Source organism: Clytia hemisphaerica, unplaced genomic scaffold (assembly GCF_902728285.1).
Source record: "Clytia hemisphaerica strain Z4C2 unplaced genomic scaffold, Clytia hemisphaerica genome assembly, whole genome shotgun sequence".
NCBI classification, from domain to species: Eukaryota; Metazoa; Cnidaria; class Hydrozoa; order Leptothecata; family Clytiidae; genus Clytia; species Clytia hemisphaerica.
The window spans coordinates 1,276,716-1,299,422 of record NW_027103240.1 but is presented as its reverse complement, the minus strand read 5'-3'; the positions used below and the strand labels follow the sequence as shown (position 1 = coordinate 1,299,422).

Below are 22,707 nucleotides of genomic sequence, written 5' to 3'. Positions count from 1 at the left end.
GTCCGAATTCATTAGATCATGATAGAGTGTTAGCTTTTTAACTTTTATTTGAATTTCAACTGTTGGGATTCCCACTTCGCTCAGAAAACCTTCGTATGGCGTACATCTCTGTATTTCGTAAATTTTAAACAGAGCATCCTTTTGAATTCTCTCTAGGTCTCCCATTGATGCGTGATAGGGCAAAAATTTGAGGGGTGAATTTTTTTGCGTGATGATGTTATACTAGGCCTACTTTACACCATGCTATGTTACGTGATATATTAAATATCGAATGTGTTGACATGTAGACGGGCCTTTAGGCTGCGCCATTTTGAAAACATCAAAATCAAAATAAACAGAGAAATCTCGAAGCGCGAGTAGGAAAGTTCAAAGTGCAATTTAATTCTGCTTCCTGCTCTGCCATCTACCTGTGTTATTTGCCTTTCCTTGAAATGGCAGCGACAGCTTTAAAGTCTCAAATACGAAAACAAAACAGGTAATACTAAATTTAGTTTGTAGGTACTAAAAATATTTTTTTTAATCATTTCCCCCCAACCAACCAGTCGACCCCTTTCTTTATGTCCTTGCTTGACCTTTCATGAACCCAGACGCCCGCGCTCGATAGGATCGATCATCAGAACGGCTCGATGATGGATCGATATGTGATTGATGGATTACTTAACGATCCGGATAGGAGATCGATGGAAGATTCAGCCATTAAAAAGTCTTGAGTATCGATCCTTCGTTGATCCATTATCGAGCTAGTATTTCAATCAATGGAGTATACCAATTCGTCATTGATCGTTAATCGATTCGTCATCGATTGTTAATCGATTCGTCATCGATCGTTAATCGATTCATCATCAATCATTAATCGATTTGTTATCGATCGTAGATCGAGTATGAGTCGATAGGGTCGATAAGATCGATAAAAGATCAATGATGATAGATCGATAAATAATTGATAACTAATCATAAGCTTAAAAAAATCTTGAGTATCGATCCTCTATCGATCTCCTATCCGGATCGTTAAGTAATCCATCAATCACATATCGATCCGTCATCGAGCCGTTCCGTTGATCGATCCTATCGAGCGCAGACGTCTGGATGAACCTTGTCTGCGCAGCAGTACAACATCATGGCGTCCTTTTAGTCTATCTTTTTTATATCATAGCTTGGCTAAAAGAAAAAACTTTTACCTGATCAACACAACCAAACTTTCTGTCAGTGCAGCTGGAACCTTGATATTCCAGGATTAGAAAAAGCTATACCTGTTATCTTTTTTCTTTAAAAAGAATCAACAAGCCATCTAACCCAGGGTCCACTTAAAGCTTTTTGATAGACTGGATGGCCCGATTAAGTGGCCCAGTAGTATATGGTAATATGCTTTTGCTTAGGCGGACTGTTTTACAGTCCACCAGATTTTTGTTGTTTTTGGAAGGTAAAAACAGTATGAAGCAATGTTTTTATTTGAGAATAAGGGATTGCAAATCTGTTATTGATGTTTATTTCTCATTTTTGATTACATCTTTCAACTCCAAGTAGTTTTTTTGTTATTTGGATTTTAAACATTCTTTTTTTTCAAAATGGCGACCTCGCCAAACGCTCCTTATCTACTTCACTGGACTCAGCGTCAAAAATTATCAAAAAGCAAAGTTCAGCCAGATTTAGACTCTAGTCTACAAGCCATCAACATCGATTAAATGACACACATTTCCTCAGAAACTTCCAAAATTATCTGCCATTATGACTTTCTTGAAGCCATTCCGAAATTAAAGGGGAACTCAACAAATTTTGGATTTTTTTGTTTCTATCCTGAAATGGTTTGTTTCAACAAAAAATTTCAAAATTTCAAGGTTGCAACTCTCCTTTCACTCAAAAAATTTGTTTAATGAGCTTTTAAAAAGAGGCTCCCCTCTACTAAAATGAAATTGTTTATCAAATAAAAAAGACGCACTTTCAGCTGCTTTATGACGTAGCCGTATTCAGAAAGAGGAAGATGCTTATCTTCTCAGGCTAAAAATCAGTGAAGACATGCCCTTAAGTAGAGGGTTTGTGACTAAATTTTTGTGTTTCTAGTTGGATTTTTTATTGTTATTCAGCTAAATCACCCACAATTTACCAGGAATACTTTGCTATGTATTTATTTCTTATTTAAAACAGAACTGTAGTCATAACTGAATTTGTTCTGTTTTCTGAATGCAGTGACGTCATAATCCAAAGAGAAGTCGATCTTTTTTTTAAAGAAAGGGGGTGATTTTTTTAACATATTTTTAACTGAAGCTAAGAGAGATTTTTCATGATTTTTATTTGAGAGATCGGACTTATATACTTTCTTTCTCATTTTTATACTTAATATTACCAAAAATCAGTAAAAAAATAAAAATGTCAAATTTGTTGAGTTCCCCTTTAACCAATCATGTTGTGTATCGGAATTCCTATGGGAGTTCTTTTCCGAGATTTGTAAAATAGCTAAGTCGGCAAAATACTTTTTCCAGGGGTTTGAGGACAGAACAGAACTGCTATCATTTGCTTTTTAAACCATGTATTTAAATTTGCGCTCAAAGATACTTCCAGACGATCTCAATCGAACGGAATCGACGATCGAACCAGTCCAACCAAATCGAACGCAATCGACCGATTGAAATTCGATTGTCAAACGCAGTCGAATCTCAATCGAATACTACCGCAATTTACAGATTCGATTGATATTCGATTGCGTTGGATTGATGTTCGATTGTGTTCGATTGCGTTCAATCGTCGATACATTGACCCCCGGATTGTTCATTGCATAATTTCTACGGGAAATCAAAAGTAATTTCATTCAGCTTGTGATGTTTGAGAGCTTGGATGTTGGGAAGCTGCAAGAATAAAGCCAGGCGATCTCAATCGAACGGAATCGACGATCAAACCAGTCGAACAACAATCGAACCAGTCGAACAACAATTGAACCAATAGAATATTACCCAGAATTTTGACGTTCGATTGAGATTCAATTGGTCAATTGCGTTCGATTTGGTTCGATTGGTTTGATCGTCGATTCCGTTCGATTGAGATCGCCTGGTAAATAAATAAGTTAATAATACAGAATGACATTGTTTATCATTTGGAATCCCCCGTATTTGGACCATTCTATTGTGGGCACAAAATAGGGCAGAAACTAAGTAGCACCCTCAGTGCAAGATTGCCACCTCATCTGTATTTGTCCGCGCGAGAACGCGAGCTAATCATTTTTTTTATGCGCTCAAGGGGAAAAAGAGAGTGATCGATATTCTTTGAAGGAAAAACGCCAGAAACAAACCCAAAGACCAAAAGATGTATTTTGTTGTTGAGAATGGATCCTGTGAAGATGAAAAAATTTCTGCTATCCGTTTTTTTCGAAACGCTGAAAAACCCTAATTTTGATCTTCCGTAAGGTAAAGAGGTTGCGAGATTTGGGTTAGCGAGGCAAAAATCGCTAAGAAGCTGGTAAAATCGTAATCCTCAAAAATAGTAGACCTTTTTTCAAAGAGGCCACCCTGTTGAATATATGTAGTCCAGCAGAAAAACAATGATAAAACCATGCATAATTATTACAATATGCATGATACAGTAATTATGCATGGCTCTATCATTTTTTTTATGGCTGGACTACAAAACTATTCAACAGGACGCCCTCTTTGAAAAAAGGTCTATTGAAGTTCCAGCTTCACTGTCTGTCGTGTGTTTACATTTTCCTTCCCCAAAATTTTTGTTTTGTTTAAACTAAGTTTTATAAACTCAATATAGGCGTAGTGGTATAGTGGTTATTATCTTTGTTGATTCCCGCCTAGAGACATTACTTTCCCTCAGCCAATAAAAACATGATAAATTATCTTGTCTCTAGAGGTAACTTCCGTCAACTGCTCTAAACTAAACTAAACTTGGGACGATTGGTCAAAACTGTTGCTGTATTTTCGCTTACTGTTAAATTATATTGATAACAAATTAGTTTTTATAACTCCACCAAGTTTATCTTAATCATACTTTCTGTCATACTATGTCACAATAACTTTTACTGATAGCACGCCCTTTTTAACTTTTTTGTTTTCATTCAAAATGACCGGACGCCAATTGGAGAATTAGAGAACACCCGTCGCCTACCGCCTATTGCCCAATGGGATAAACAAATACCCAAGTTAGAGCAGTTGACAGTACTGTGGAGTACCGTCAACTGCTCTAACTTAGGACAATTAGTCAAAATATTGGACTGGTTGATATCTGGCCTGTATTTTCACTTACTTTTAAATCTCTTTGACAAAAAATATTTGTTTTGATTACTCCACCAAGTTTATCAATCATACTTCTTTGTTCCTCTTAGAGTGCACAGACACTCTTGTGTGTTCCACTATAGATTTTTTTCATATTTCTATTTAAAAGCGTACTCTGTGCGAAAGAGAAATCTTGCATTTTTTAATACGCTGTTCATTAAATCAAATCAAATGACTTTAGAGGTTCGGTGAAATGGTGGCTGAATTGCAGTCCTATGTTTTGTCAGATAGTCCCAAGTTAGAGCAGTTGACGGTAATTAGTTATTTAAAAGACTGACGCGTTCGCCAAAACATCTATTGACTTATTAACCTGATGTCCAAAATCATCCAGCAAGTATCTTTTCGAAGTATCTTCCCTAGAAAATTTGATCTGTTTCCATAATTTTCAGAATTCAAATTTTGAATTGTTCTCCCAAGCTTATAAGAAAGTTTCCCTCTCCTGGAAATTTCCATCTGTTTCCCTTGCTTTTGTGGTTGATATCTGTTTTCCCCCAGAAAGTTCAATCTTTTTCCAATGCAAAATCATCTTTTTAGAAACAGATGTATATTTCCCAATTTATTTTGTCATCTCCTTGAAATATTGGTCTGTTTCTCTCTATGGCGTCATCAGCTGGAGCGGGGAAACAGATAGTTTTAAGGAATTAAGGTCTTTCCTAGAAAATTGGATCTGTTGAACTTGAAATCCGTCGTACATCCCACCTTACCCACCGTACATCACCGTACAATGTACAGCGGTGTCCAGGGTTGTTCAAAATATTCTACAACAAATAAGAATCTTGTTGTGCGCCGGAAAGTCAAAAACTAAATTTTCCTGATATGGGCGCTATTCTATTCATAAACACACTTTCAAGCAACTTTGTTGGCATTTCTAGTCCTTTTAGATGAACATGGTCCTTACATTTTGAGATAAATTATGTTTAACCCATCCCTTTCGAGCTTCAGCATCTCAGCAAAAAACAATCACAATCTGATCTCAGAGGTTAATTGACTTAGGATTTGCTGCAGCGTTATTACATGCAGATTCAGGAGTGTGTTAGCATGACAACTTTTTATTCAATAGACAGTCGCACAACTATTAGCTATGCAATAAAGACTGTGGTGTTTGCCTAAAGGAGTATGCTGACTTATGCTGTGTTATTCTGTCATAGCAACTTTCTAATCTTTTAAATGTTTATAAACAGTTAGTAGAAGTGCTTCAATCTATACCAAGTAAAGTCGTTGAAAAATTCATTTGTAATGCTCTAGTTTGTCATTTGGAATCTTTTCATCAGTTTTCAATGGGGTTTTCACAAACAGAGCTCTTGTGAAGACCTTCTTCTTCATATGACAGAGAAATGGCTGAAATCTATTGATTCAGGAAAAGTTGTTGTTGTTTTATTTATTGACTTTCAAAAAGCATAGCTCATCCTATTTTGCTTAATAAACTTGCTGGGTGTGGAATATCTGGATCATTTCTTTGAGTACATAAAATCCTATTTAGATGATCGCTCTCAATATTTCATTTACTGGTCAAAAAGACATCGACAAATTGGGTATAGGTATTCAATCTTTCCCTGTTTTCATAAAAAAAATGATTTGGAATTTAATTGAAATTAATTGACAAATCTTTTACAATATTTTTTAATCTAAAGTAGTCAAAAAAGTTATATTTTCTGTTATAGTTTACAACGGGCTTCATCAAGTAAAAGTGCTCCCAAAGGAGGTGATATTGAACGGATTGCGAGGTCTGGTACTGATGTCACATATACTGTCGATCTCTCATCAATCAATATAAAAGATGTTCCCGACCTTGGGAAATATAAACACTGTAAATCTCTTGATTTGTCTTGTAATCAAATCAAGTCTATTTATAAAGATACATTTCAATGTTGTTCTTACTTGAAAGAAATCAAACTTTATTCTAACCATTTGTCTAAAGTGGAGGGTGTTAGAGAATTGCAACATTTGGAGAATTTACAGTTACAATACAACAATATTTCAAAAATAAACAATTCATTATCTGGATGTAGAAGTTTAAAATTCTTACGATTGGACTCTAACAAAATCTCGGTTTTAAAGGGTAAGGAATTTTGTTCATTGCATCAGTTAACGTATTTGGATATCAGTGCAAACCAACTTGAAGATATCAGTTTTGTGACTGTGCTACCATTACTCCAAGAGCTTCACTGCACACATAACAAGCTGACAGAAATACCTGATATAATGTCACTGAAAAAACTGCAAGAAATTGATCTCAGTCATAATACAATATCAAACGTTACTGGTCTCAAAGGATTAGCTAATTTAAATATATTATGCGTCAAAAATAATTTCATATCATCAATGACATCTGTAAAAACATTAAAAACATTAACTGAGCTAAATGTTTCGAACAACAAAATCAAATGTTTGTCACAATTCAAAACAGTGATCCCAAGCATTGAAATACTCAACATTTCTTGCAATCATATTGAAAACATTGATGAAATTCTACAATTGAAGGATTTTCAGCATTTGAAAGAGGTTGAATTTTTGGACAACCCTGTTTTGGAGGAACCAGAAACCGACGAACAATTGAAAGCTGCCTTTGAAAGCCTTGATTTGGTTTATCTTAATGGGAGATCATTAAAGAAGCAACAAGTAAAACGCCCAACAAGTGCGATGCGTCCGATGTCAGCTAACCAACTTGTATCTGAGAGAGTTATTTCAAATCAACTACAATATGATGAGATGTGCCTATCTGATTTTGAAGACCGGATTAATACGCAGTTCATAGCACTACAAGGATTACTCAGTGAGCTTCCAAAGCAATCACAGTCACCAGGTACAGTGGTCAGAGTTCTTTCCGTTGAAGACGGATTTCCACCTCAGCTTAAAACAAGCCCTGTTCCATCTCAAAATTTAAGTATGATTCAAAACTAATTCCTTTTTATGAAGTCTATTTTCTTCGTGGTCGATTGTTTTTCTACGTTAATTATCGGGATGCCGACATTTCGGGGTAAATTTTTATCTTCTTAGATCCCCTGTCACCATGTTTGCTAGTTAAAGATGATGTTTGGATGATTTTTCTTAAATAAAAGATACCCCCTTTAGGTCTTGAATATAACAATATTGCACAAAAATCTAGTTAAACTTTGTTTACTTAAAAGAATGACTCAATACTACAGGCTTCATTTAATTTAACTCTAGAAAAAAAGAAATCACTTGAGACTAAAACAACGAGTATGTCGTCTATTAGAAGTTTACAATCATCAAATTATGATCGTCCATCTTCAAGGTGCAGTAGGTAGGTGTATTTCAATGAAGATCTTGCTTATATTCCTTAGCAAAAATTTGATACCATTCACCTTTGAGAAACCATGTACAGGGTGTCCTGAAAAAGGTCGTGTGTTAGAGCATGACTACAAATAGAAATATTTTTGTGTTGTTTGTTTTGACACAGGACTTTTTTTCGTGACTTTATAGTTTTACTTTCTATTTGAAATTTTGCTAAATACCGGGTACGCCACAAAATCGTTTCTTACTCTCGGGTACCTAATAGCCGCGGGGATTGGAATAAGCGGGGGGGGGGGGGTTGGAATAAAAATGTCCTGGGTGGAAAATTTTTGAAAAGGAGGCTGATACAGCAGAATTAGGACAAAAGAAGGAACTTTCAAAAATATTTTTCCAAAAAATCAAAAAATATTTCAAAAGAACCAATTCTTTTCCATTGGAAGAAGAAAGATAAACTTTAATTTTGATGGGTCATTTTATTAAATTGGGTTGATTAGTCCAAAAGTTACGCTCAATAATTGTATAAAAAAGTTACTTTCAGAAAGTGCTCAAAAATGTTGAAAATCGACATATCAAATTTTTATTTAAGAGCATTTTTTAGTAATTAAAGTGTTCCTGTTTCATATCAGACACATATTTCATATCAGGACAGTGTCTTGCTATTGTTATAGTATGCTTATATAAACAAAAAAATGTTTTTCTTTTCCTCTTTCTGACCAATCTTGCTCCACATCCGTGTAAATTCAATGTGAAAAAGCTTGTAAATTAAAATTGATGAGTAAGCAAACGTTATCACTCTTATTTAAAAACAAAACCTTTAAACACATAAATTTTGTAACTGAAGGCTCGAAAAGGTTTGAAATATTCATCAAAATCCTTTTGATTTACTTTTACTAAAATTTTCCTTAGATTTTTGGTTCTAGACTGGATAAAGTCTATGTATAGCTGGATTTACCTTGAAACTAATATTTAATGTATTTTTATGAATTTTACCAGATTTTTTGGAATTTTTCAACGAATGCTCCTCCTTTTATTGGAATTCAACCTTCTTTTATATAACAAATGGTCTTTAATTAAGACAGCTAAATATTGGTTTTAATGACTGGAGCGAAATTACTGATGTATCATGCAAGTATGCTTCTGTTTAATTTTATAGGTGGATTTTTAACGTTTTAGAGTATTTTTTCTGAAAGTAACTTTTTTATTAAGTTAAGCATAACTTTTGAACTTGAACCAAATTTTATAAATCACCCATCAAAATTTTATCTTTCTTCTTTCCAATGAAAAAGGATTTTTTTTTTTTAATTTTAGACCTCGAGAAAGTTCACTTTAAAGAGAGAAACTTTTTCGTGGCGCACCCGGTATCAATTATTATTATACCGAGTTACATCCTGCTACACTTGCATTTTGACGTTAACCGATACTTCGATTATGAGCTATCAGAGAGAGTGAGTAGTAGAGAGTGAATTCACTCACCATCTGAATAAGGTTATCACTGTGTCGCACTAACATTCTGCCGATTAGAAGTGTGAAGGTTTCAATCACAGAGTTGCACCGCAATGGACTCGTGTTCGAATCCCAAGCACTTCCAAGCAGGGTGTTAGGGAAACATGATGATAGACTGTCAACTTTCACTCGTGTATCAATTTATTACTTGGTGTTTTTGTCTTGTTTATTTTAGCCGTCAGCGTTTAACTGATGCTCTATCGTTCGCTGAAAAGACCTTCAAAGATGGCCCCACTAATGCTGAATAAGTGATGGCACATTGAAATTTCTGGTATAAAGAAAGGTTTGAAATATTGCCTGCTCTGAAAGACATTGTGGGAAATTTTAAATCAATTTTTGTCATGAAATTTGATTTTCATGAAAAACTGTATACCCCCTTTAGAGTAAGTCCAACCTTTTGTGATCTACCTGAATATATCTCACCTCTCAAAAGTCTAAGCCAAATTATTTTTGGAATTCCACATAATCTCAAATCCCTGATTATTTCACAATATATTTTTAACAATTTCTCTTTATCTTGAAAAGAAATATTGTTCATTAAAGTTCGAAAAAAGAGAGAAATTTGTTTTTTTTTATGTTATAATTTTAAACTTCTTGTAAATATTTCATTGATTTTATTTGTACATTTTTTGTAAATTTTTCTGATTTGATGAAATTTCCTAACAAGAGTTTGCCAATTGAAGCGCTTATGCGACAGTTAACTTTTTTCATTTCATTTTCATTATAATTACGAAATGCATTTTTTATTTCACAGCATGTAATTTTTCCGTCATTTCCATAAATTGCAAACATATTTACTAATTTATCTTTATCTTTAGACTCTAATAATAACTAAACAGATATTTCCTACAGAAAGATAAACAATTCATAATAATGGCAGAACCAACCAAAAATCATGACGGCAACTTAGTTTGGGTGGATCTAGAAATGACCGGTCTGGACATTAATACTTGTCATATCATAGAAATGGCTTGTGTAATCACTGATGGAGATCTAAATATTGTGGCAGAAGGGGAGGACCTAATTATCCACCAATCAGACGAAATAATGGACAATATGGGAGAGTGGTGCACCAAACAACACGGAGAATCAGGTCAGTAATACACCTTTTTCCGGTTAGCCGTTTCGTATAAAAAGTCATTTTTGTTTATGTTTTTGCTTTTAGCCAATGAGATGGTTTGTTTACTCGAAATTTTGGTGACTTATTATACGAGGCTGCGTAAGTCAAGATGACGTCATGTTTTTAGCGGAAGCACCCGAGAAAAGCCAGAGTTTTACAGATTTCGATCTTTTTTTAGCAACAGAGAGCGGTAAAATCCCGGCTTTCTCGGGTGTTTCCATTAGAAAAATGACTTACGCATATCAAGAATAATTCTTTGCGAGTAAAGATTTGGATGAGCAGCTAAACATTTTCAACTTTTCAAGAAAACATTTCTTTTTAATTTCTTTAGAGCAAACTATTTTGGCAAATAGCAATATAAATTGGTTCTTTTTGTCTAAAAATTATATTCTTCAACTTCGCTAAAATACATCAATGTATCAACCTTTAATGGCATGGAGGGTGCGGGTCTATAATGGTTGAACGATGTAAAACAATAGCTTCGGAAATTTGACATCCTTCAAACGGTTGATAGATGTATTCCTTATTTCCCCATGTTCCTGTCTCTCTTATCTTCCAGGGTTAACACAATCTGTCAAAGACTCACATATCTCTTTACAAGAATGTGAACGCAGGATGATTGAGTTTATCAAGAAACATACGGTCAAAGGGAAGAACTGTCTGGCAGGAAATTCAGTCCACGCTGACAAAGAATTCCTAAAGAAATACATGCCAAATTTTATGGAACATTTGCATTATCGTATTATAGATGTTAGTACTGTCAAAGAACTTACTAGACGTTGGTATCCAAAGGAATTTGGGTCAGCCCCGAGAAAGACTTTTTCTCATAGAGCCCTACAAGATATTAAAGAGAGCATCGAGGAGCTACGATACTATAGAAAATCAGTTTTTAAGTGATTTTTTTGTAACTTTTTTATTTTTATATAAAGAACTTGGACCATGCGTTGTTTCATCTGTTTATTCTTGGGTCTGTGTAAAAATGTCTATCATTTTGTTGAACATAATAGAGTAGGGTGGGGGTAAGCTAGTTTTCGGAATTTTATTGGCTAGCACTTTGAGTTATTTTCTATTCCCTAATTTAAAAAAATACATTTTTCAGGCTTCAGAAGAAAATTGTTTTGCTTTGCTCTACAATCACGTGATTTTGACTTCATGTACCTTGTTACGGGGATACTCATGATTTCCCATTCTATTCTTATATTTTTCAGCTACAAAGAAAAACAAAAATTAAATTAAATAAACAAAATATTGAAATTATACGGAAAGAAAATGATGGATTGAATTTTACTATGTGAACATGTGTGAATTGCATTTTGATTGTGTTTGATTGTTTTTAAACTTGCATATTAGTTTTGGGTTGTTTTAAAAATCAAAGAAGAGTCATGGATAATTATACTATTCTTGGTCGGATCGGAGAAGGAGCTCATGGTATTGTCTTCAAAGCTAAGAAAAAGCAAAGCGGTGAAGTGGTTGCTCTAAAGAAAATTGCGTTACGGAAGCTAGAAGATGGTGTCCCAAACACTGTTATTAGGGAGATAAAAGCTTTGCAACAGATTGAGCATCCAAATGTGGTCCGGCTGTATGATGTGTTCCCGTCCGGTGCTGGGTTTGTATTAGTATTCGAATTCATGTTAACAGATCTGTCTGAGATTCTACGGAACAGTGTTTACTCGCTGACGAAATCTCACGTTAAAATGTACATGCTAATGTTGTTAAAAGGCATTTCTTATTGCCACAAGCGTAATCTGATGCATCGCGATTTAAAACCAGCGAATCTGTTGATCGCATTAAATGGGGAGCTAAAGATTGCCGATTTTGGTCTAGCACGTGTGTATATGCATAACGAAAGCGGGCGACAGTATTCCCATCAGGTTGCCACTAGATGGTATCGAGCGCCCGAGCTGCTTTACGGATCTCGCAGCTATGGCACGGGGGTTGATTTATGGGCTATTGGTGCCATCTTTGGGGAATTGTTAAACAACTCGCCGCTTTTCCCAGGGGAAAGTGATATTGAACAGCTGTGTTGCGTATTAAAAGCACTAGGGACACCAAACGAAGAAATCTGGCCTGGTTTAAAAGAGCTCCCTGATTACAATAAAATCACGTTTCCTGAAAATCAACCTGTCCCGATGAATCAGCTCGTTCCTGACGCGTCCGAAATTGAACTTGATCTTCTCCAACAGTTTCTGGTTTATGATTCGAAGAAACGAATTCTTGCAAAAGATGCTTTACTCCATCCGTTTTTCTTCACGGAACCTTTGCCGGCACACCATTCAGAAATCAAACTCGCTGTCCCAGACCTGAAAAATAAGAATCGCCTAGGTGGAAAAACTTTTGATGTAACTATTCCTGTTGAAAAATCGCTGGTTTCGAAAGAGCTTATTGCACCATATTCCTCAATTTTCAAGTGATATACTAACACTATTCAGTATATGAAACGTTGAGGAAGATATCGGCTTGCTTTATAAATCGGAGTTATGAAATACCTTCAATAAAGGTATTTGTTTTCAAACGAATCTACATCGAAAAAAGAGATTGACGTCTTTGAAGAGCTTCTTGGCATTAGAGGATTCAAAAGCAATTGTCCTGAGCTGTATTTCTAAAGACCTTTTTAAAAAGCTATGGATAAACTTACTATGGTTTGTTCACTATTTTGTAATTGTCATTACCTTGATGACTTTTTAATTTAACTTCAATTAATTTATTTGTAATTTTGTAAATAACTTTATTCGGATTTTTAAATTTGTAGATTTTGAACATATAATGTGAAATAAGGATGTGTGTAATATAAAAATGTGTAGTAGCCATAATATTATAGGGAACCACTTTGGTAACCTATTGGATTTGCTTGTGCTCAGAATCACTCAAAATATTTTGTCTTTTTCTTCTTTCTGTTTAGCTTAATCTGTTGAGAATTATTTTTGGTGAGGTGAATTTTTGCGAAATTCGCCAAAATTTAGAAAAATTGCCACTTTGCTTTACTTAATTTTTATCAAATTTTCTCAAACGAAATGCACATTAGACCTATTGTATGTTTGTTTCCCTCGGAGGAGTTTTTATTTTGCTTATCTTTTTTCAGTAAACTCTTTTTGTATTTTTCCCTCATTTTTCTTTTCAGGACTAAAAAGCAAAAAATAAAATGAATCGAATAATAAAAAGATGCTTCAGCACTTCTTTCACGAAATCAAACAAAATAATTGCAAGTCCTGCTACCTCTCACACCTCGGAGAAAATCGGCATCACTGGAAACGGATTCAAACCCGATTCCCCGATCACAATACAAAGTACATTAATTTGTCCAGAAGAAAGATTTGACTTTCAATCTTATGCACACATTTACACGAACAAAGATGGTTGTTTTGATTTGAAAACAAATGAATCTGTTGGTGGAACTTATACTGGTATTGAAGATATGGGGTTGTTTTGGTCCATGGAAAAACGCGGTGAGTCTTATGATCGTCCGACATTGATAGACGGTGTCCGAAATTTACCGTATACTTTTAACGTATTTGAAGGTCACCATAGTGAAAATTTAGAAAATTTACCCCCGGTTGCGTCCAGTCAAATTTCACGATTCTTAGCACAAAAGGTATCAAGACACGTCTTAAAGACTGGTAAATTCCGGGGGACTGTATTCGTACCTGAAGGTGATGGACCTTTCCCAGCTGTCATGACTTTGTTTGGTGGTATAAAGAAGAAACAGGTGCCTGAGCAATATGCCGCTTATCTGGCAAGCCAAGGGTTTGTAACATACGCAATGGGATATTTCGGCGGTGAAGGTTTACCTAAGACATACACCCAAGAACCAATAAATATAGAGTACTTTGAAGAAGCATTTGAGAATCTGCGGCAACATGAATTAGTGGATTCTAACAATGTTGGTGTCCTTGGCGAATCCAAAGGTGGCGATATAGCAATTGCGATGATCAGTCATTTGCCGCAAGTGAAAGCTGTTTGCACCTTAAACGGCAGTGTTGTTAGTGTTGGAGTAGCAACTTCGTACAAAGGTAACACCACAGAACAAATACCTGCTAATATGTTCGCAGCACGATTCTTAGAATGTGGTTCTGTTGATATATCTGATTGCTTGGAAGATCCTAAAGAGAACCCAAATGCAATCCACCAAATAGAACGATCCAAAGGTGATCTACTGATGATTGCTGGCGAAGACGATATGAACTGGAAAAGTTGTTTATTTACTGACATTGCCAAAGAACGAATGGACAAAGCTGGTAAAACTAATTACAAAATCATCAGATATCCAAACATTGGTCATTTCATTGATCCACATTATCTACCAATTTGTACTCATGCTTATCACCCTTTAATTCCTAACCGATTGAGACCGTACTTTGGTGGATCCAATAAAAAATTTAATTCTAAAGAACAAATCGATGCTTGGAAACAAGTATTTGACTTCTTTCACACTTCATTAAAATGAAGTACGGTATCTTGATTTCAGTTCATAGAAAACTAACGAAATAATTGACAGAACAAACTGTGATTGGTCAGTTGGCATTTACACTGCAATTGAATAGTGCTTGCTACTATTAGGGTAACACTTTAAAAAAAAAAAACTCCTATCAAATTTTTTGGTTGGCCGGGATTAAGAAACTGCCTCCAGGGTCTATATAAAGCTCAGTGATCTTTACAATTCAAAGTTCCGTTACTCGGATTTCCTTTCTTCATTGAATGATGTTGCAATAGGATGCTCTTTTTATCAATATAAGCCTTGTAGTTCTGTATTTAATGCTGCCATTCATCATGTGAAACCAAAAAAGTTCTCATTTTTCATAGGAACGTGCGCAACATTCACGATTTTTCTACAAGAATGTCCAAATTTTCTTTAGCCGATCCTAAATTGTTATAGGTTTTAAGCTTATAAATGTTCAATAGATGTTCTAATTTTAAGCATTTTGTGGCTATTTCACTGTAGTTTCTTAAGATTAAGGAATAATGTTTTAGGGCTGTCAACGCTTTTAAGCCTTCGGATGTTCTTAACTTTTTGGGTTTTAAGCCTAAAAGTCTTCTTAACATGTTCTTATTTTCACCATTTTGTGACCATTTTTACCCATTTTCTTAAGAAATCGGGTGTTTTCGAGTCCGCAAAGCATTAAAATGTTCTTAACTTGTTCTTAACATTTTTAGCCATTGAAGCCTTATGTTCTTATTATAGTTTGTTCTTATAAAAACGTGTATTCTTATGTTTAATCACGCTAACTTATTCAGATATTATACATAATATATATTTACACTTTCACAACACGACGTTTTTGTTAAAACTATTTTATTCGAAGTATTTCATGAATTTGATAATGTATTTTAATGTTACAGTTATTTTATGTTTTTGTTCTCAAAAATTGTAGGATAGGTATTTTTTAAATCGATTATAATATTTTATAATTTATTTCCTTCTTGATTATAACTCAATAGACCAAAGGCAAAGAAAGGATGATGTTACAATTTTAAGTGATTTCTACATTTTATTATAGTGACCTCCTCTGAGCAGGGGGGGATACAGAGGCAGGGTACTAACCCATAGGGTACTAACTTGATTTTTCACTCAATTTCTTTTTAGTACCACCCACCCATGTCTAGTACCGGGTACTACTTCATTTTTGCTGTAAAAAATAGAGACACCACCCCCTAAAATCTTATATTTTACAGATTAGATTAAAAGAGAGGGTACTATGTTAGTTTTTCTGACTGAAATGAACAGATAATTTCAAACAAACTGTCATTCATTAAGTCAGAGGCTTTTGTCCTTTGATTTTAATAACACACTTCTTGACCATTTCGGAAGTTTTGTCTTCAGAAAAATCAAAAAATTTCTCAAAAGAGTAACAAAAAGTTTCTCAAGATTTCAAATCAAAATAAACCAGCCAAGGCTGGAAGGTCAGCCAATAGAGCTTAGCTAGATAGCTTTAATAAGTGGGTTAACAGATGTAAGAGATGCACTGAAACAGAGTAGACTAAATATGTTGAATAATGTACAAAATGTGAAACATTTCATAACTTGATTTAAAATTATGTAAAACAAGCCTGAGAGCTCCTCCAAACACCCCCCCCCCCCCACGAGAAGCTCAAAGTATACTTCTCTTTAGCATTGTCCATATAGTACGTACGCAAAGATTTTCCAAAATATTTGACACTCCCTCCCCCCTTGTACGCAGAGAACAATAGAAATGACTTTGTTTAAACAAAAGGGGCCCCCACAATAGATGTACGCTTTTGCTGAACCCCCTCTCCCCCCTTTCACTGTGTATATACGTACTATATGGATGGCCCCTCCAGTCTGGGTAAATAAATTTTGTAGTTTAGTAACTGTTAAGTTACACAACATGCACACAACCATCTTGAAGACTTTGCTGGTCGCAAATGATAATCGAAAGCAAAACTTAAAATTCATAACTACGCGGGAAGCTCATTTTCCCCCTGTTTTGCTTTAACCTCGCTTTTGATTGGTCTATGAATTTGGGCGATTGATTTACCGCCTTGGTGGAATAAACACACAACCATAATAAATAAATTCAACAGGGCAGCGGTTTTTAAACTTCAAAACAATGTTAAATGAAGACCAGATGGATCTGTTTGTTATGGCTGTGCAAGTTGTGACGAGAGTGTGCATGTTGTGTAACTTGACGGTATAATTCATTAAATTCTAGAAACCATTTTTTTAATAACTTTCTGCAGTCTGCTTTCTGCAAGTCTGATAAGAGATATGTATAAACTGTTATCGCCATTCATTCCATTCCATCATTCAGTCAAAACGTGCGCCAAGGTTAGAAAAGGTTAGAAAAACACAATCTGCGTCCGGAACTGCGTGAAAAATAGTTTGATCAAATTCAACAAGAACTGTATATATTAATATTAATATAATTGATCAAATTCCAAAGATCATTTGTCATAATTTGGCAAGTCCAATAATAGGAGATGTGATGTCATCATTTGGTTCTCGTCATCTGACCGACCCTGATTTACGGTCAGCAGGTAGAGTTGGAGAGTCGGAAAGTTTTTCCGCTGCTTTGCTGGATTTCCACTGTCGAGCTCTGCACGCTCTGTGTTTAAAAGTTTTCAAATCGAAGTAGAGAGCCGCATGCTAATGGAGAGTAAACCAAAAACACCAGTTTATCCACTGTTTCTTAATTTTAAAATTCGGATCAGTCCACACGAATTCCCTTTCAACAAGATGTATAGCTGCTTCTTAACAGAAAAATATTTTCGACTGACCGGCCGAACGACTCCCACTTTTTAAAGTAGAAATGATGGGAACCAAACAGTTTTTTGCGATTCGCCTTTATCACAAACACGTCCAAGTCCAAAAAAGCACGATTGCATCCAGTCTTTATATCAAATTTATACAGTAGCTGTACTTTTGTAAACTTTATCAAATCCCAATAACATTATAACACCATCAATCCCCTAGAGGCAAACAAGAAAAATATGTTTTTATTGCAAAAACTATTAAAAAGCAGCAATAAAAAGTATATATCAGAAAATTCAACATAAACAAAAACTTGAGCAAACAGCTTTAAACCTTCAAAGGATGTAGAAAAAGAATCCCCTTGATGAAAATCATGTGTTTGATTTGCCGAGTTAAAAAAATAAATGACAGAAATTGAAGCTTGCAACAGGTTTACACTGGAAATACTTTGGTACAACACTGACTTATCACATCTGACTATCGCTTGGTCGCCATCTTGAAACTACATTATGATCTGTAAAAACAACACACGCTAAAAGTACCCAAAAAGTTAACCCGATCGGAAGAAAGTTTAGAAATCAAAGTGAGATCGGAAAATCGGATTTTTTTTTTTGCCGTCTTATGGAAAATTTTACCTATTTGAATGCTCAGCTTCGGCTGACCAAAAATAATATTTGAAAAAAGTCAAAATATTACAAAAGACTACTTTTTTTACTGAAAAAACTCTGTGAGAAAGTACCCAAATAGTACCCTGTACTTGCTAGAAGAGTAAAAAATACACACCCCCACCCCTAAAGTAGTACCGGGTACTAACTTTTTTGAAATGCAAAAATAGACACAACCACCCGGCTATGGGTTAGTATCCTGCCTTTGTACCCCCCCCTGCTCTGAGGCATTGTTTCGATTGTTTGTCAGCTTATACATATCTTAAGTTTTAGTCCTCTATTTTACCCTGTTTTAATCTTAGGATTAATTATCGACCAACTTAAATCTGAAGTGATGAGATGTATTTAATTTCATTTTTTAGAAAACAGACAGATTTTTTTTAGACATTCAAAGTTAAACAATGAAATTAAGTGTGAGTCCATCAGTATCTCACACTTCTGAGAAAGTACAATTCAAACCCGATTCCACGTTTTTCTGAATTTAAGACTCGGGCGAGAATTGCTAATTTCTTTCATCGAACATTTTGGTTTTGAAGGGCTCGGTGGCTTCTAGTCTATATTCCAAGCCTTATTGGAGCAAATTTTGAGCTTTTAAATCCTGAGATCCTAAGGTTCAAAGTCTTAAGTGTTAAACTCAGAGTTAGAACTCTTCTTTCCAACTGTATTTTAACGCACTTAAAAAACCTTTGTGGTGTTCAAAATTTCGCAGGGAAATCCCCTTTGTCGCAAATATTGTATATCCATGATTGTACCTTCTGTAACCACCGTTGGTATAAAGAAACGCGTATTTCGACTTTTCCACTACATCGATAATAATTTTGACATGATTCGAAGGTATTTCAAATTATTGGTATCTTAAAGTATTGGAAGAATAATCAGCTGTCATCTTTGTCTGTACACAGACCCAGTATGTACTGCTAATTTCAAAATTCATTGCCGTAGCAGTAAATTAACGTGGAATACACTCTGATACAGAGTACTGTGACCGTGCCTAAGTTCAAATTGGTTTTGTTTGTTTTATTTTGTTGCATATTTTTCTAATCTGGATGTACTTCAGAATGTAATGTAAATAACTAATTCTGTGATTTATATATATCCTATTTAATTTTATTTCCTTTTAAATGAAAATTTAATAGTCATCAATTCATTGAAAAGGCTAGTAGGTCATCCACATACATGTTTTTTATAAGCAAGTGTCTGCCCTTATATCAGGCTCGTATTATGTTTAGCATTCTATTGTTCTCAAACAATAGAGCCATTGTTCAGGTACCAAGAACCGAGCCAACATATGCTTATAAACGTTATGTTTATAAAAAAGAAACATGTAGTACGTACGCAAAAATTTCCCGATATTTGCCACCCCTTCCCTCGTACGTTGAGAACAATAGAAATGGCGTCATTTAAACAATAAACTGGGCAAAGACTCTCTAAAATAAGAGTAACGCCTCAATACCAACATCTCATTCTAAACAATAGACGTACGGGTTTTTTTTAACCCCCTCTCCCCTTCACTGCGTACGTAGGCTGCATGCATCCCCAAATTAGTTTTGATATATCAAAACTATATAAGAGGGGATGTGTGCAGCCTACTGCGTACGTACTATATGGATGTCCCCAAGCCCTATAGTGATATTTGTTTATAATTTGAGTTCATCAAATTCTAATTGGCTGAAGAGTTGGGTTATGGACATGTTTTTTTTTTGACTGTACCAAAATGCCGATTTTCAACCAACCCGGTTCAAATCGGCACTAACAGAGACAGTTGAACCCTTTCTTATCGTTATTCAAAAATAAGAAAATAGATTAGTAGCTCTGTCCGATACTTTTTGTCCGATCTTAATAGCTTTTATGAAACTTAAGATATCGCTTGTTGAATCCGGAGTATTTCAGGATGAAAAAAATCATAGTCTATTTCGGATTTATAAAGTCGGCTCTATATTTGGCCTTTGTCGTGTCCAATTTATATACGAAATTTATATCAGGGTGTAGCTAAAGGATTGAATTTTCACATCAACCTCTTTTTTTTGGAAAAAACCGGAGGAAAATGGGATCAAATTGATCATTTTTGAAATCTAGGTGCTAATTCTAATCGTATATATTTTCCTGACAAGTCTATCTATCAGGGAAGTGATTTGAGATTTTTGTTTAGTTGATAAGAAAGGAACGAACTAAAGAAAACGGGAATTGTTAAAATGAGTGAAAAATGATTAAGAAAGTCCAAAGGACTTGTTTTGATCATAACTCACTCCGGACTTTAAAAAAATTACTCCTCAGCCTATTTTATGATTTTAGGCTATCTCAGGAATGCATAGAAACCTCCTCAGGACCGAATAATGAGTCATGGAGTGAGATATGATCCAAAACACTCCATGATTAATTAATCCTGAAATACTCCGAATTTTGAAATTTCAAATAGCTCATTTTAAAGCCCTTCCCAAATTTCAATACATATCAAAATTTTGAAAAAATTCATCATGCGAATGACGAAATAATTAAAGTAAAGTGATTTTCACGATTTTCGAAAACCTGATTTTGGTACAGTCAAAAAAAAAACATGTCCTTATAAAAAACTGGAAACTTCAGCTTTGGTGCCTTATAATCAGTGTTTTCTAAGTGATTTCTTAAATTAATTCTTCCAAGCCGTCTTATTCGTAATCTGAAACCCCCTTGTTGAATTACATAAATTAACATGATATACCTCGAATTGTAATATCTTTGAAAGACCTCTGTGTGAAAGATTGTGTGAAAGATTGTGTGCTATCTCTCGTTTTCAAGGTCCAAATAGATACAAAAAAAATTAAATTAAATGGAATTGAAGGTATCACCATCATTATCTCACACCACTGAGAAAGTTTCAATCACGGGAAACGGATTCAAACCCGATTCCCCGATCACAATACAAAGTACATTAATTTGTCTAGAAGAAGGATTCGACTTTCAATCTTATGCACACATTTACACGAACAGAGATGGTTGTTTTGATTTGAAAACAAATGAATCTGTTGGTGGAACTTATACTGGCATTGAAGACATGGGGTTGTTTTGGTCCATGGAAAAACAAGGAAAAGCTTTTCCGATGTCAACTTTTACCAATGGTTTACAAAATCTTAGGTATTGTTTTAGTGTCTTCGATGGTCACGTGGACAAATTTGAAGGTCATACAGGAAATGCTAAAGTTGTGATTACACGATACATAGCTCGTGCCGTTGAACGAATTCTTTTGAGGAATCATAATTTCAAAGGAACTCTTTTTGTGCCAGAGCGTGCTACAAAAGCCCCTGCCATTATCACTTTGTTAGGTGGTAATAAGAAAAAAAACGTGAAAGAGCATTTTGCTTCGTACTTGGCTCATCAAGGCTTTGTCACCTTAGCTCTGGCTTTCTTTGGAGTTGAAGGTTTGCCAAAAATGTATGACGAATCTCCAATACGAATGGAATATTTCGAAGAAGCTATCGAATTTCTACGGCAACATGACTCTGTGGATCCAGAGAAGATTGGTGTTTTGGGATCTTCAAAAGGCGGTGATATTGCTTACGCAATGATGTCACATTTACCACAAATCAAAGCTGTGTGTTGCATGAATGGATGTATAGCACCACTAGGCTCGGACGTTTTATACAAAGGGTATCGGACACCTAAGATTCCTGGTGACATATCGAAGGTACGTTTCATAACCGATAACGTAGTCGACACCATCCGCACAGTCAATGATCCTTATGACCATTCTGAATGTATCCATCAAATTCATCAATCCAAAGCTGACCTCTTTATAGTGGTGAGTCTAAAAGACACCATCTTTCCTGTGTCAAGACATGCTCAATTAGCAAAACAACGTATGGATGAAGCTGGCAAAATCAATTACCAAATCATAGAGTATCAAAATATGGGGCATTTAATCGAGTTACCGAACTTGCCAATCTGTTTGTATGATAAACATCCTTTGTTTGAAGGCTTAATGCTTTTCTTTGGTGGTGATGACAAAAAGTTGATAAGTAAAGATCATGTTTCTGTTTGGACAGATGTTGTAAAGTTCTTCAAGTCTTCTTTCACCGTTGATACTGACAATACCAAATCATGTATGATTGAAAGTAAGTTGTAACATAACCGTTTGGATACTTTTGATTTCATGGTACAATATTTCAAATAGTAACAATTTGACGACATACCATATAATGAAGTCGTATGAGTCGAAAAGATTTGTTTTTATTTTTAGATAATTTTTTTTGTTCAATGGGTTGGACTTATGAAAATGTTGGTTTGCCGTCAGCCAACCGACTCTTCTCTAATCTTGCCGACCTAAAAACTTTTATTACTATTTCGACGAAGAGATTTTTTTTTCTTCAAAAATTACAAAATTCCATGAATGACCAAATAAAATTCCGACTGATCGACCCACCTCCAAAATCTAGCCTCGGGTGACGGCAAACCAAGAGTTTTTAAGTCCAGCCTTGTGTATAAGATATGCTAAATAGATGTAGATTTATAGATGTAATAGTTTTATTTTCGATAATATAATTGTGACATGTTTATAGTTGATAATATTTTGTGTTGCGTTTTAAGATATGAAATGCCTATATAGATTTAGGCGAGACCAATTTGATTAGTTGTTTTATGGGCCCGACCGACCCTGAAATTCCAAATATCGAAATAGAAATAAAATTGATTTTGCTAGTGACTTTATTCATAGTTGGT

At 34.9% G+C, this 22,707-nt stretch overlaps 5 protein-coding genes across 5 annotated transcripts; all 5 read left to right on the top strand.

The window, feature by feature from the left end:
• Positions 1 to 324: 324 nt before the first annotated feature.
• On the top strand, positions 325 to 9,284 carry LOC136801820 (protein phosphatase 1 regulatory subunit 7-like). Its single transcript, XM_067058515.1, has 4 exons — positions 325 to 475; positions 5,930 to 7,071; positions 7,437 to 7,533; positions 9,202 to 9,284. Exons 1-4 carry the CDS (start codon positions 432 to 434, stop codon positions 9,272 to 9,274), a joined length of 1,356 nt encoding a protein of 451 aa, XP_066914616.1. The 5' UTR covers positions 325 to 431; the 3' UTR covers positions 9,275 to 9,284.
• A 420-nt stretch (positions 9,285 to 9,704) lies between these two features.
• Positions 9,705 to 11,106, top strand: LOC136801913 (oligoribonuclease, mitochondrial-like). Its single transcript, XM_067058633.1, has 2 exons — positions 9,705 to 10,119; positions 10,706 to 11,106. The coding sequence occupies exons 1-2, from the start codon at positions 9,900 to 9,902 to the stop codon at positions 11,041 to 11,043; spliced, it is 558 nt and encodes a 185-aa protein (XP_066914734.1). The 5' UTR covers positions 9,705 to 9,899; the 3' UTR covers positions 11,044 to 11,106.
• Positions 11,107 to 11,344: 238 nt separating this feature from the next.
• LOC136801727 (cyclin-dependent kinase 20-like) lies at positions 11,345 to 13,010 on the top strand. Its single transcript, XM_067058423.1, has one exon. The coding sequence runs from the start codon at positions 11,529 to 11,531 to the stop codon at positions 12,555 to 12,557; it is 1,029 nt and encodes a 342-aa protein (XP_066914524.1). The 5' UTR covers positions 11,345 to 11,528; the 3' UTR covers positions 12,558 to 13,010.
• Positions 13,011 to 13,240: 230 nt separating this feature from the next.
• Positions 13,241 to 15,101, top strand: LOC136801544 (acyl-coenzyme A thioesterase 1-like). Its single transcript, XM_067058213.1, has one exon. It carries the CDS (start codon positions 13,286 to 13,288, stop codon positions 14,585 to 14,587), a length of 1,302 nt encoding a protein of 433 aa, XP_066914314.1. The 5' UTR covers positions 13,241 to 13,285; the 3' UTR covers positions 14,588 to 15,101.
• A 5,720-nt stretch (positions 15,102 to 20,821) lies between these two features.
• LOC136803346 (acyl-coenzyme A thioesterase 2, mitochondrial-like) lies at positions 20,822 to 22,114 on the top strand. Its single transcript, XM_067060102.1, has one exon. It carries the CDS (start codon positions 20,822 to 20,824, stop codon positions 22,112 to 22,114), a length of 1,293 nt encoding a protein of 430 aa, XP_066916203.1.
• The last annotated feature ends 593 nt before the right edge of the window (positions 22,115 to 22,707 follow it).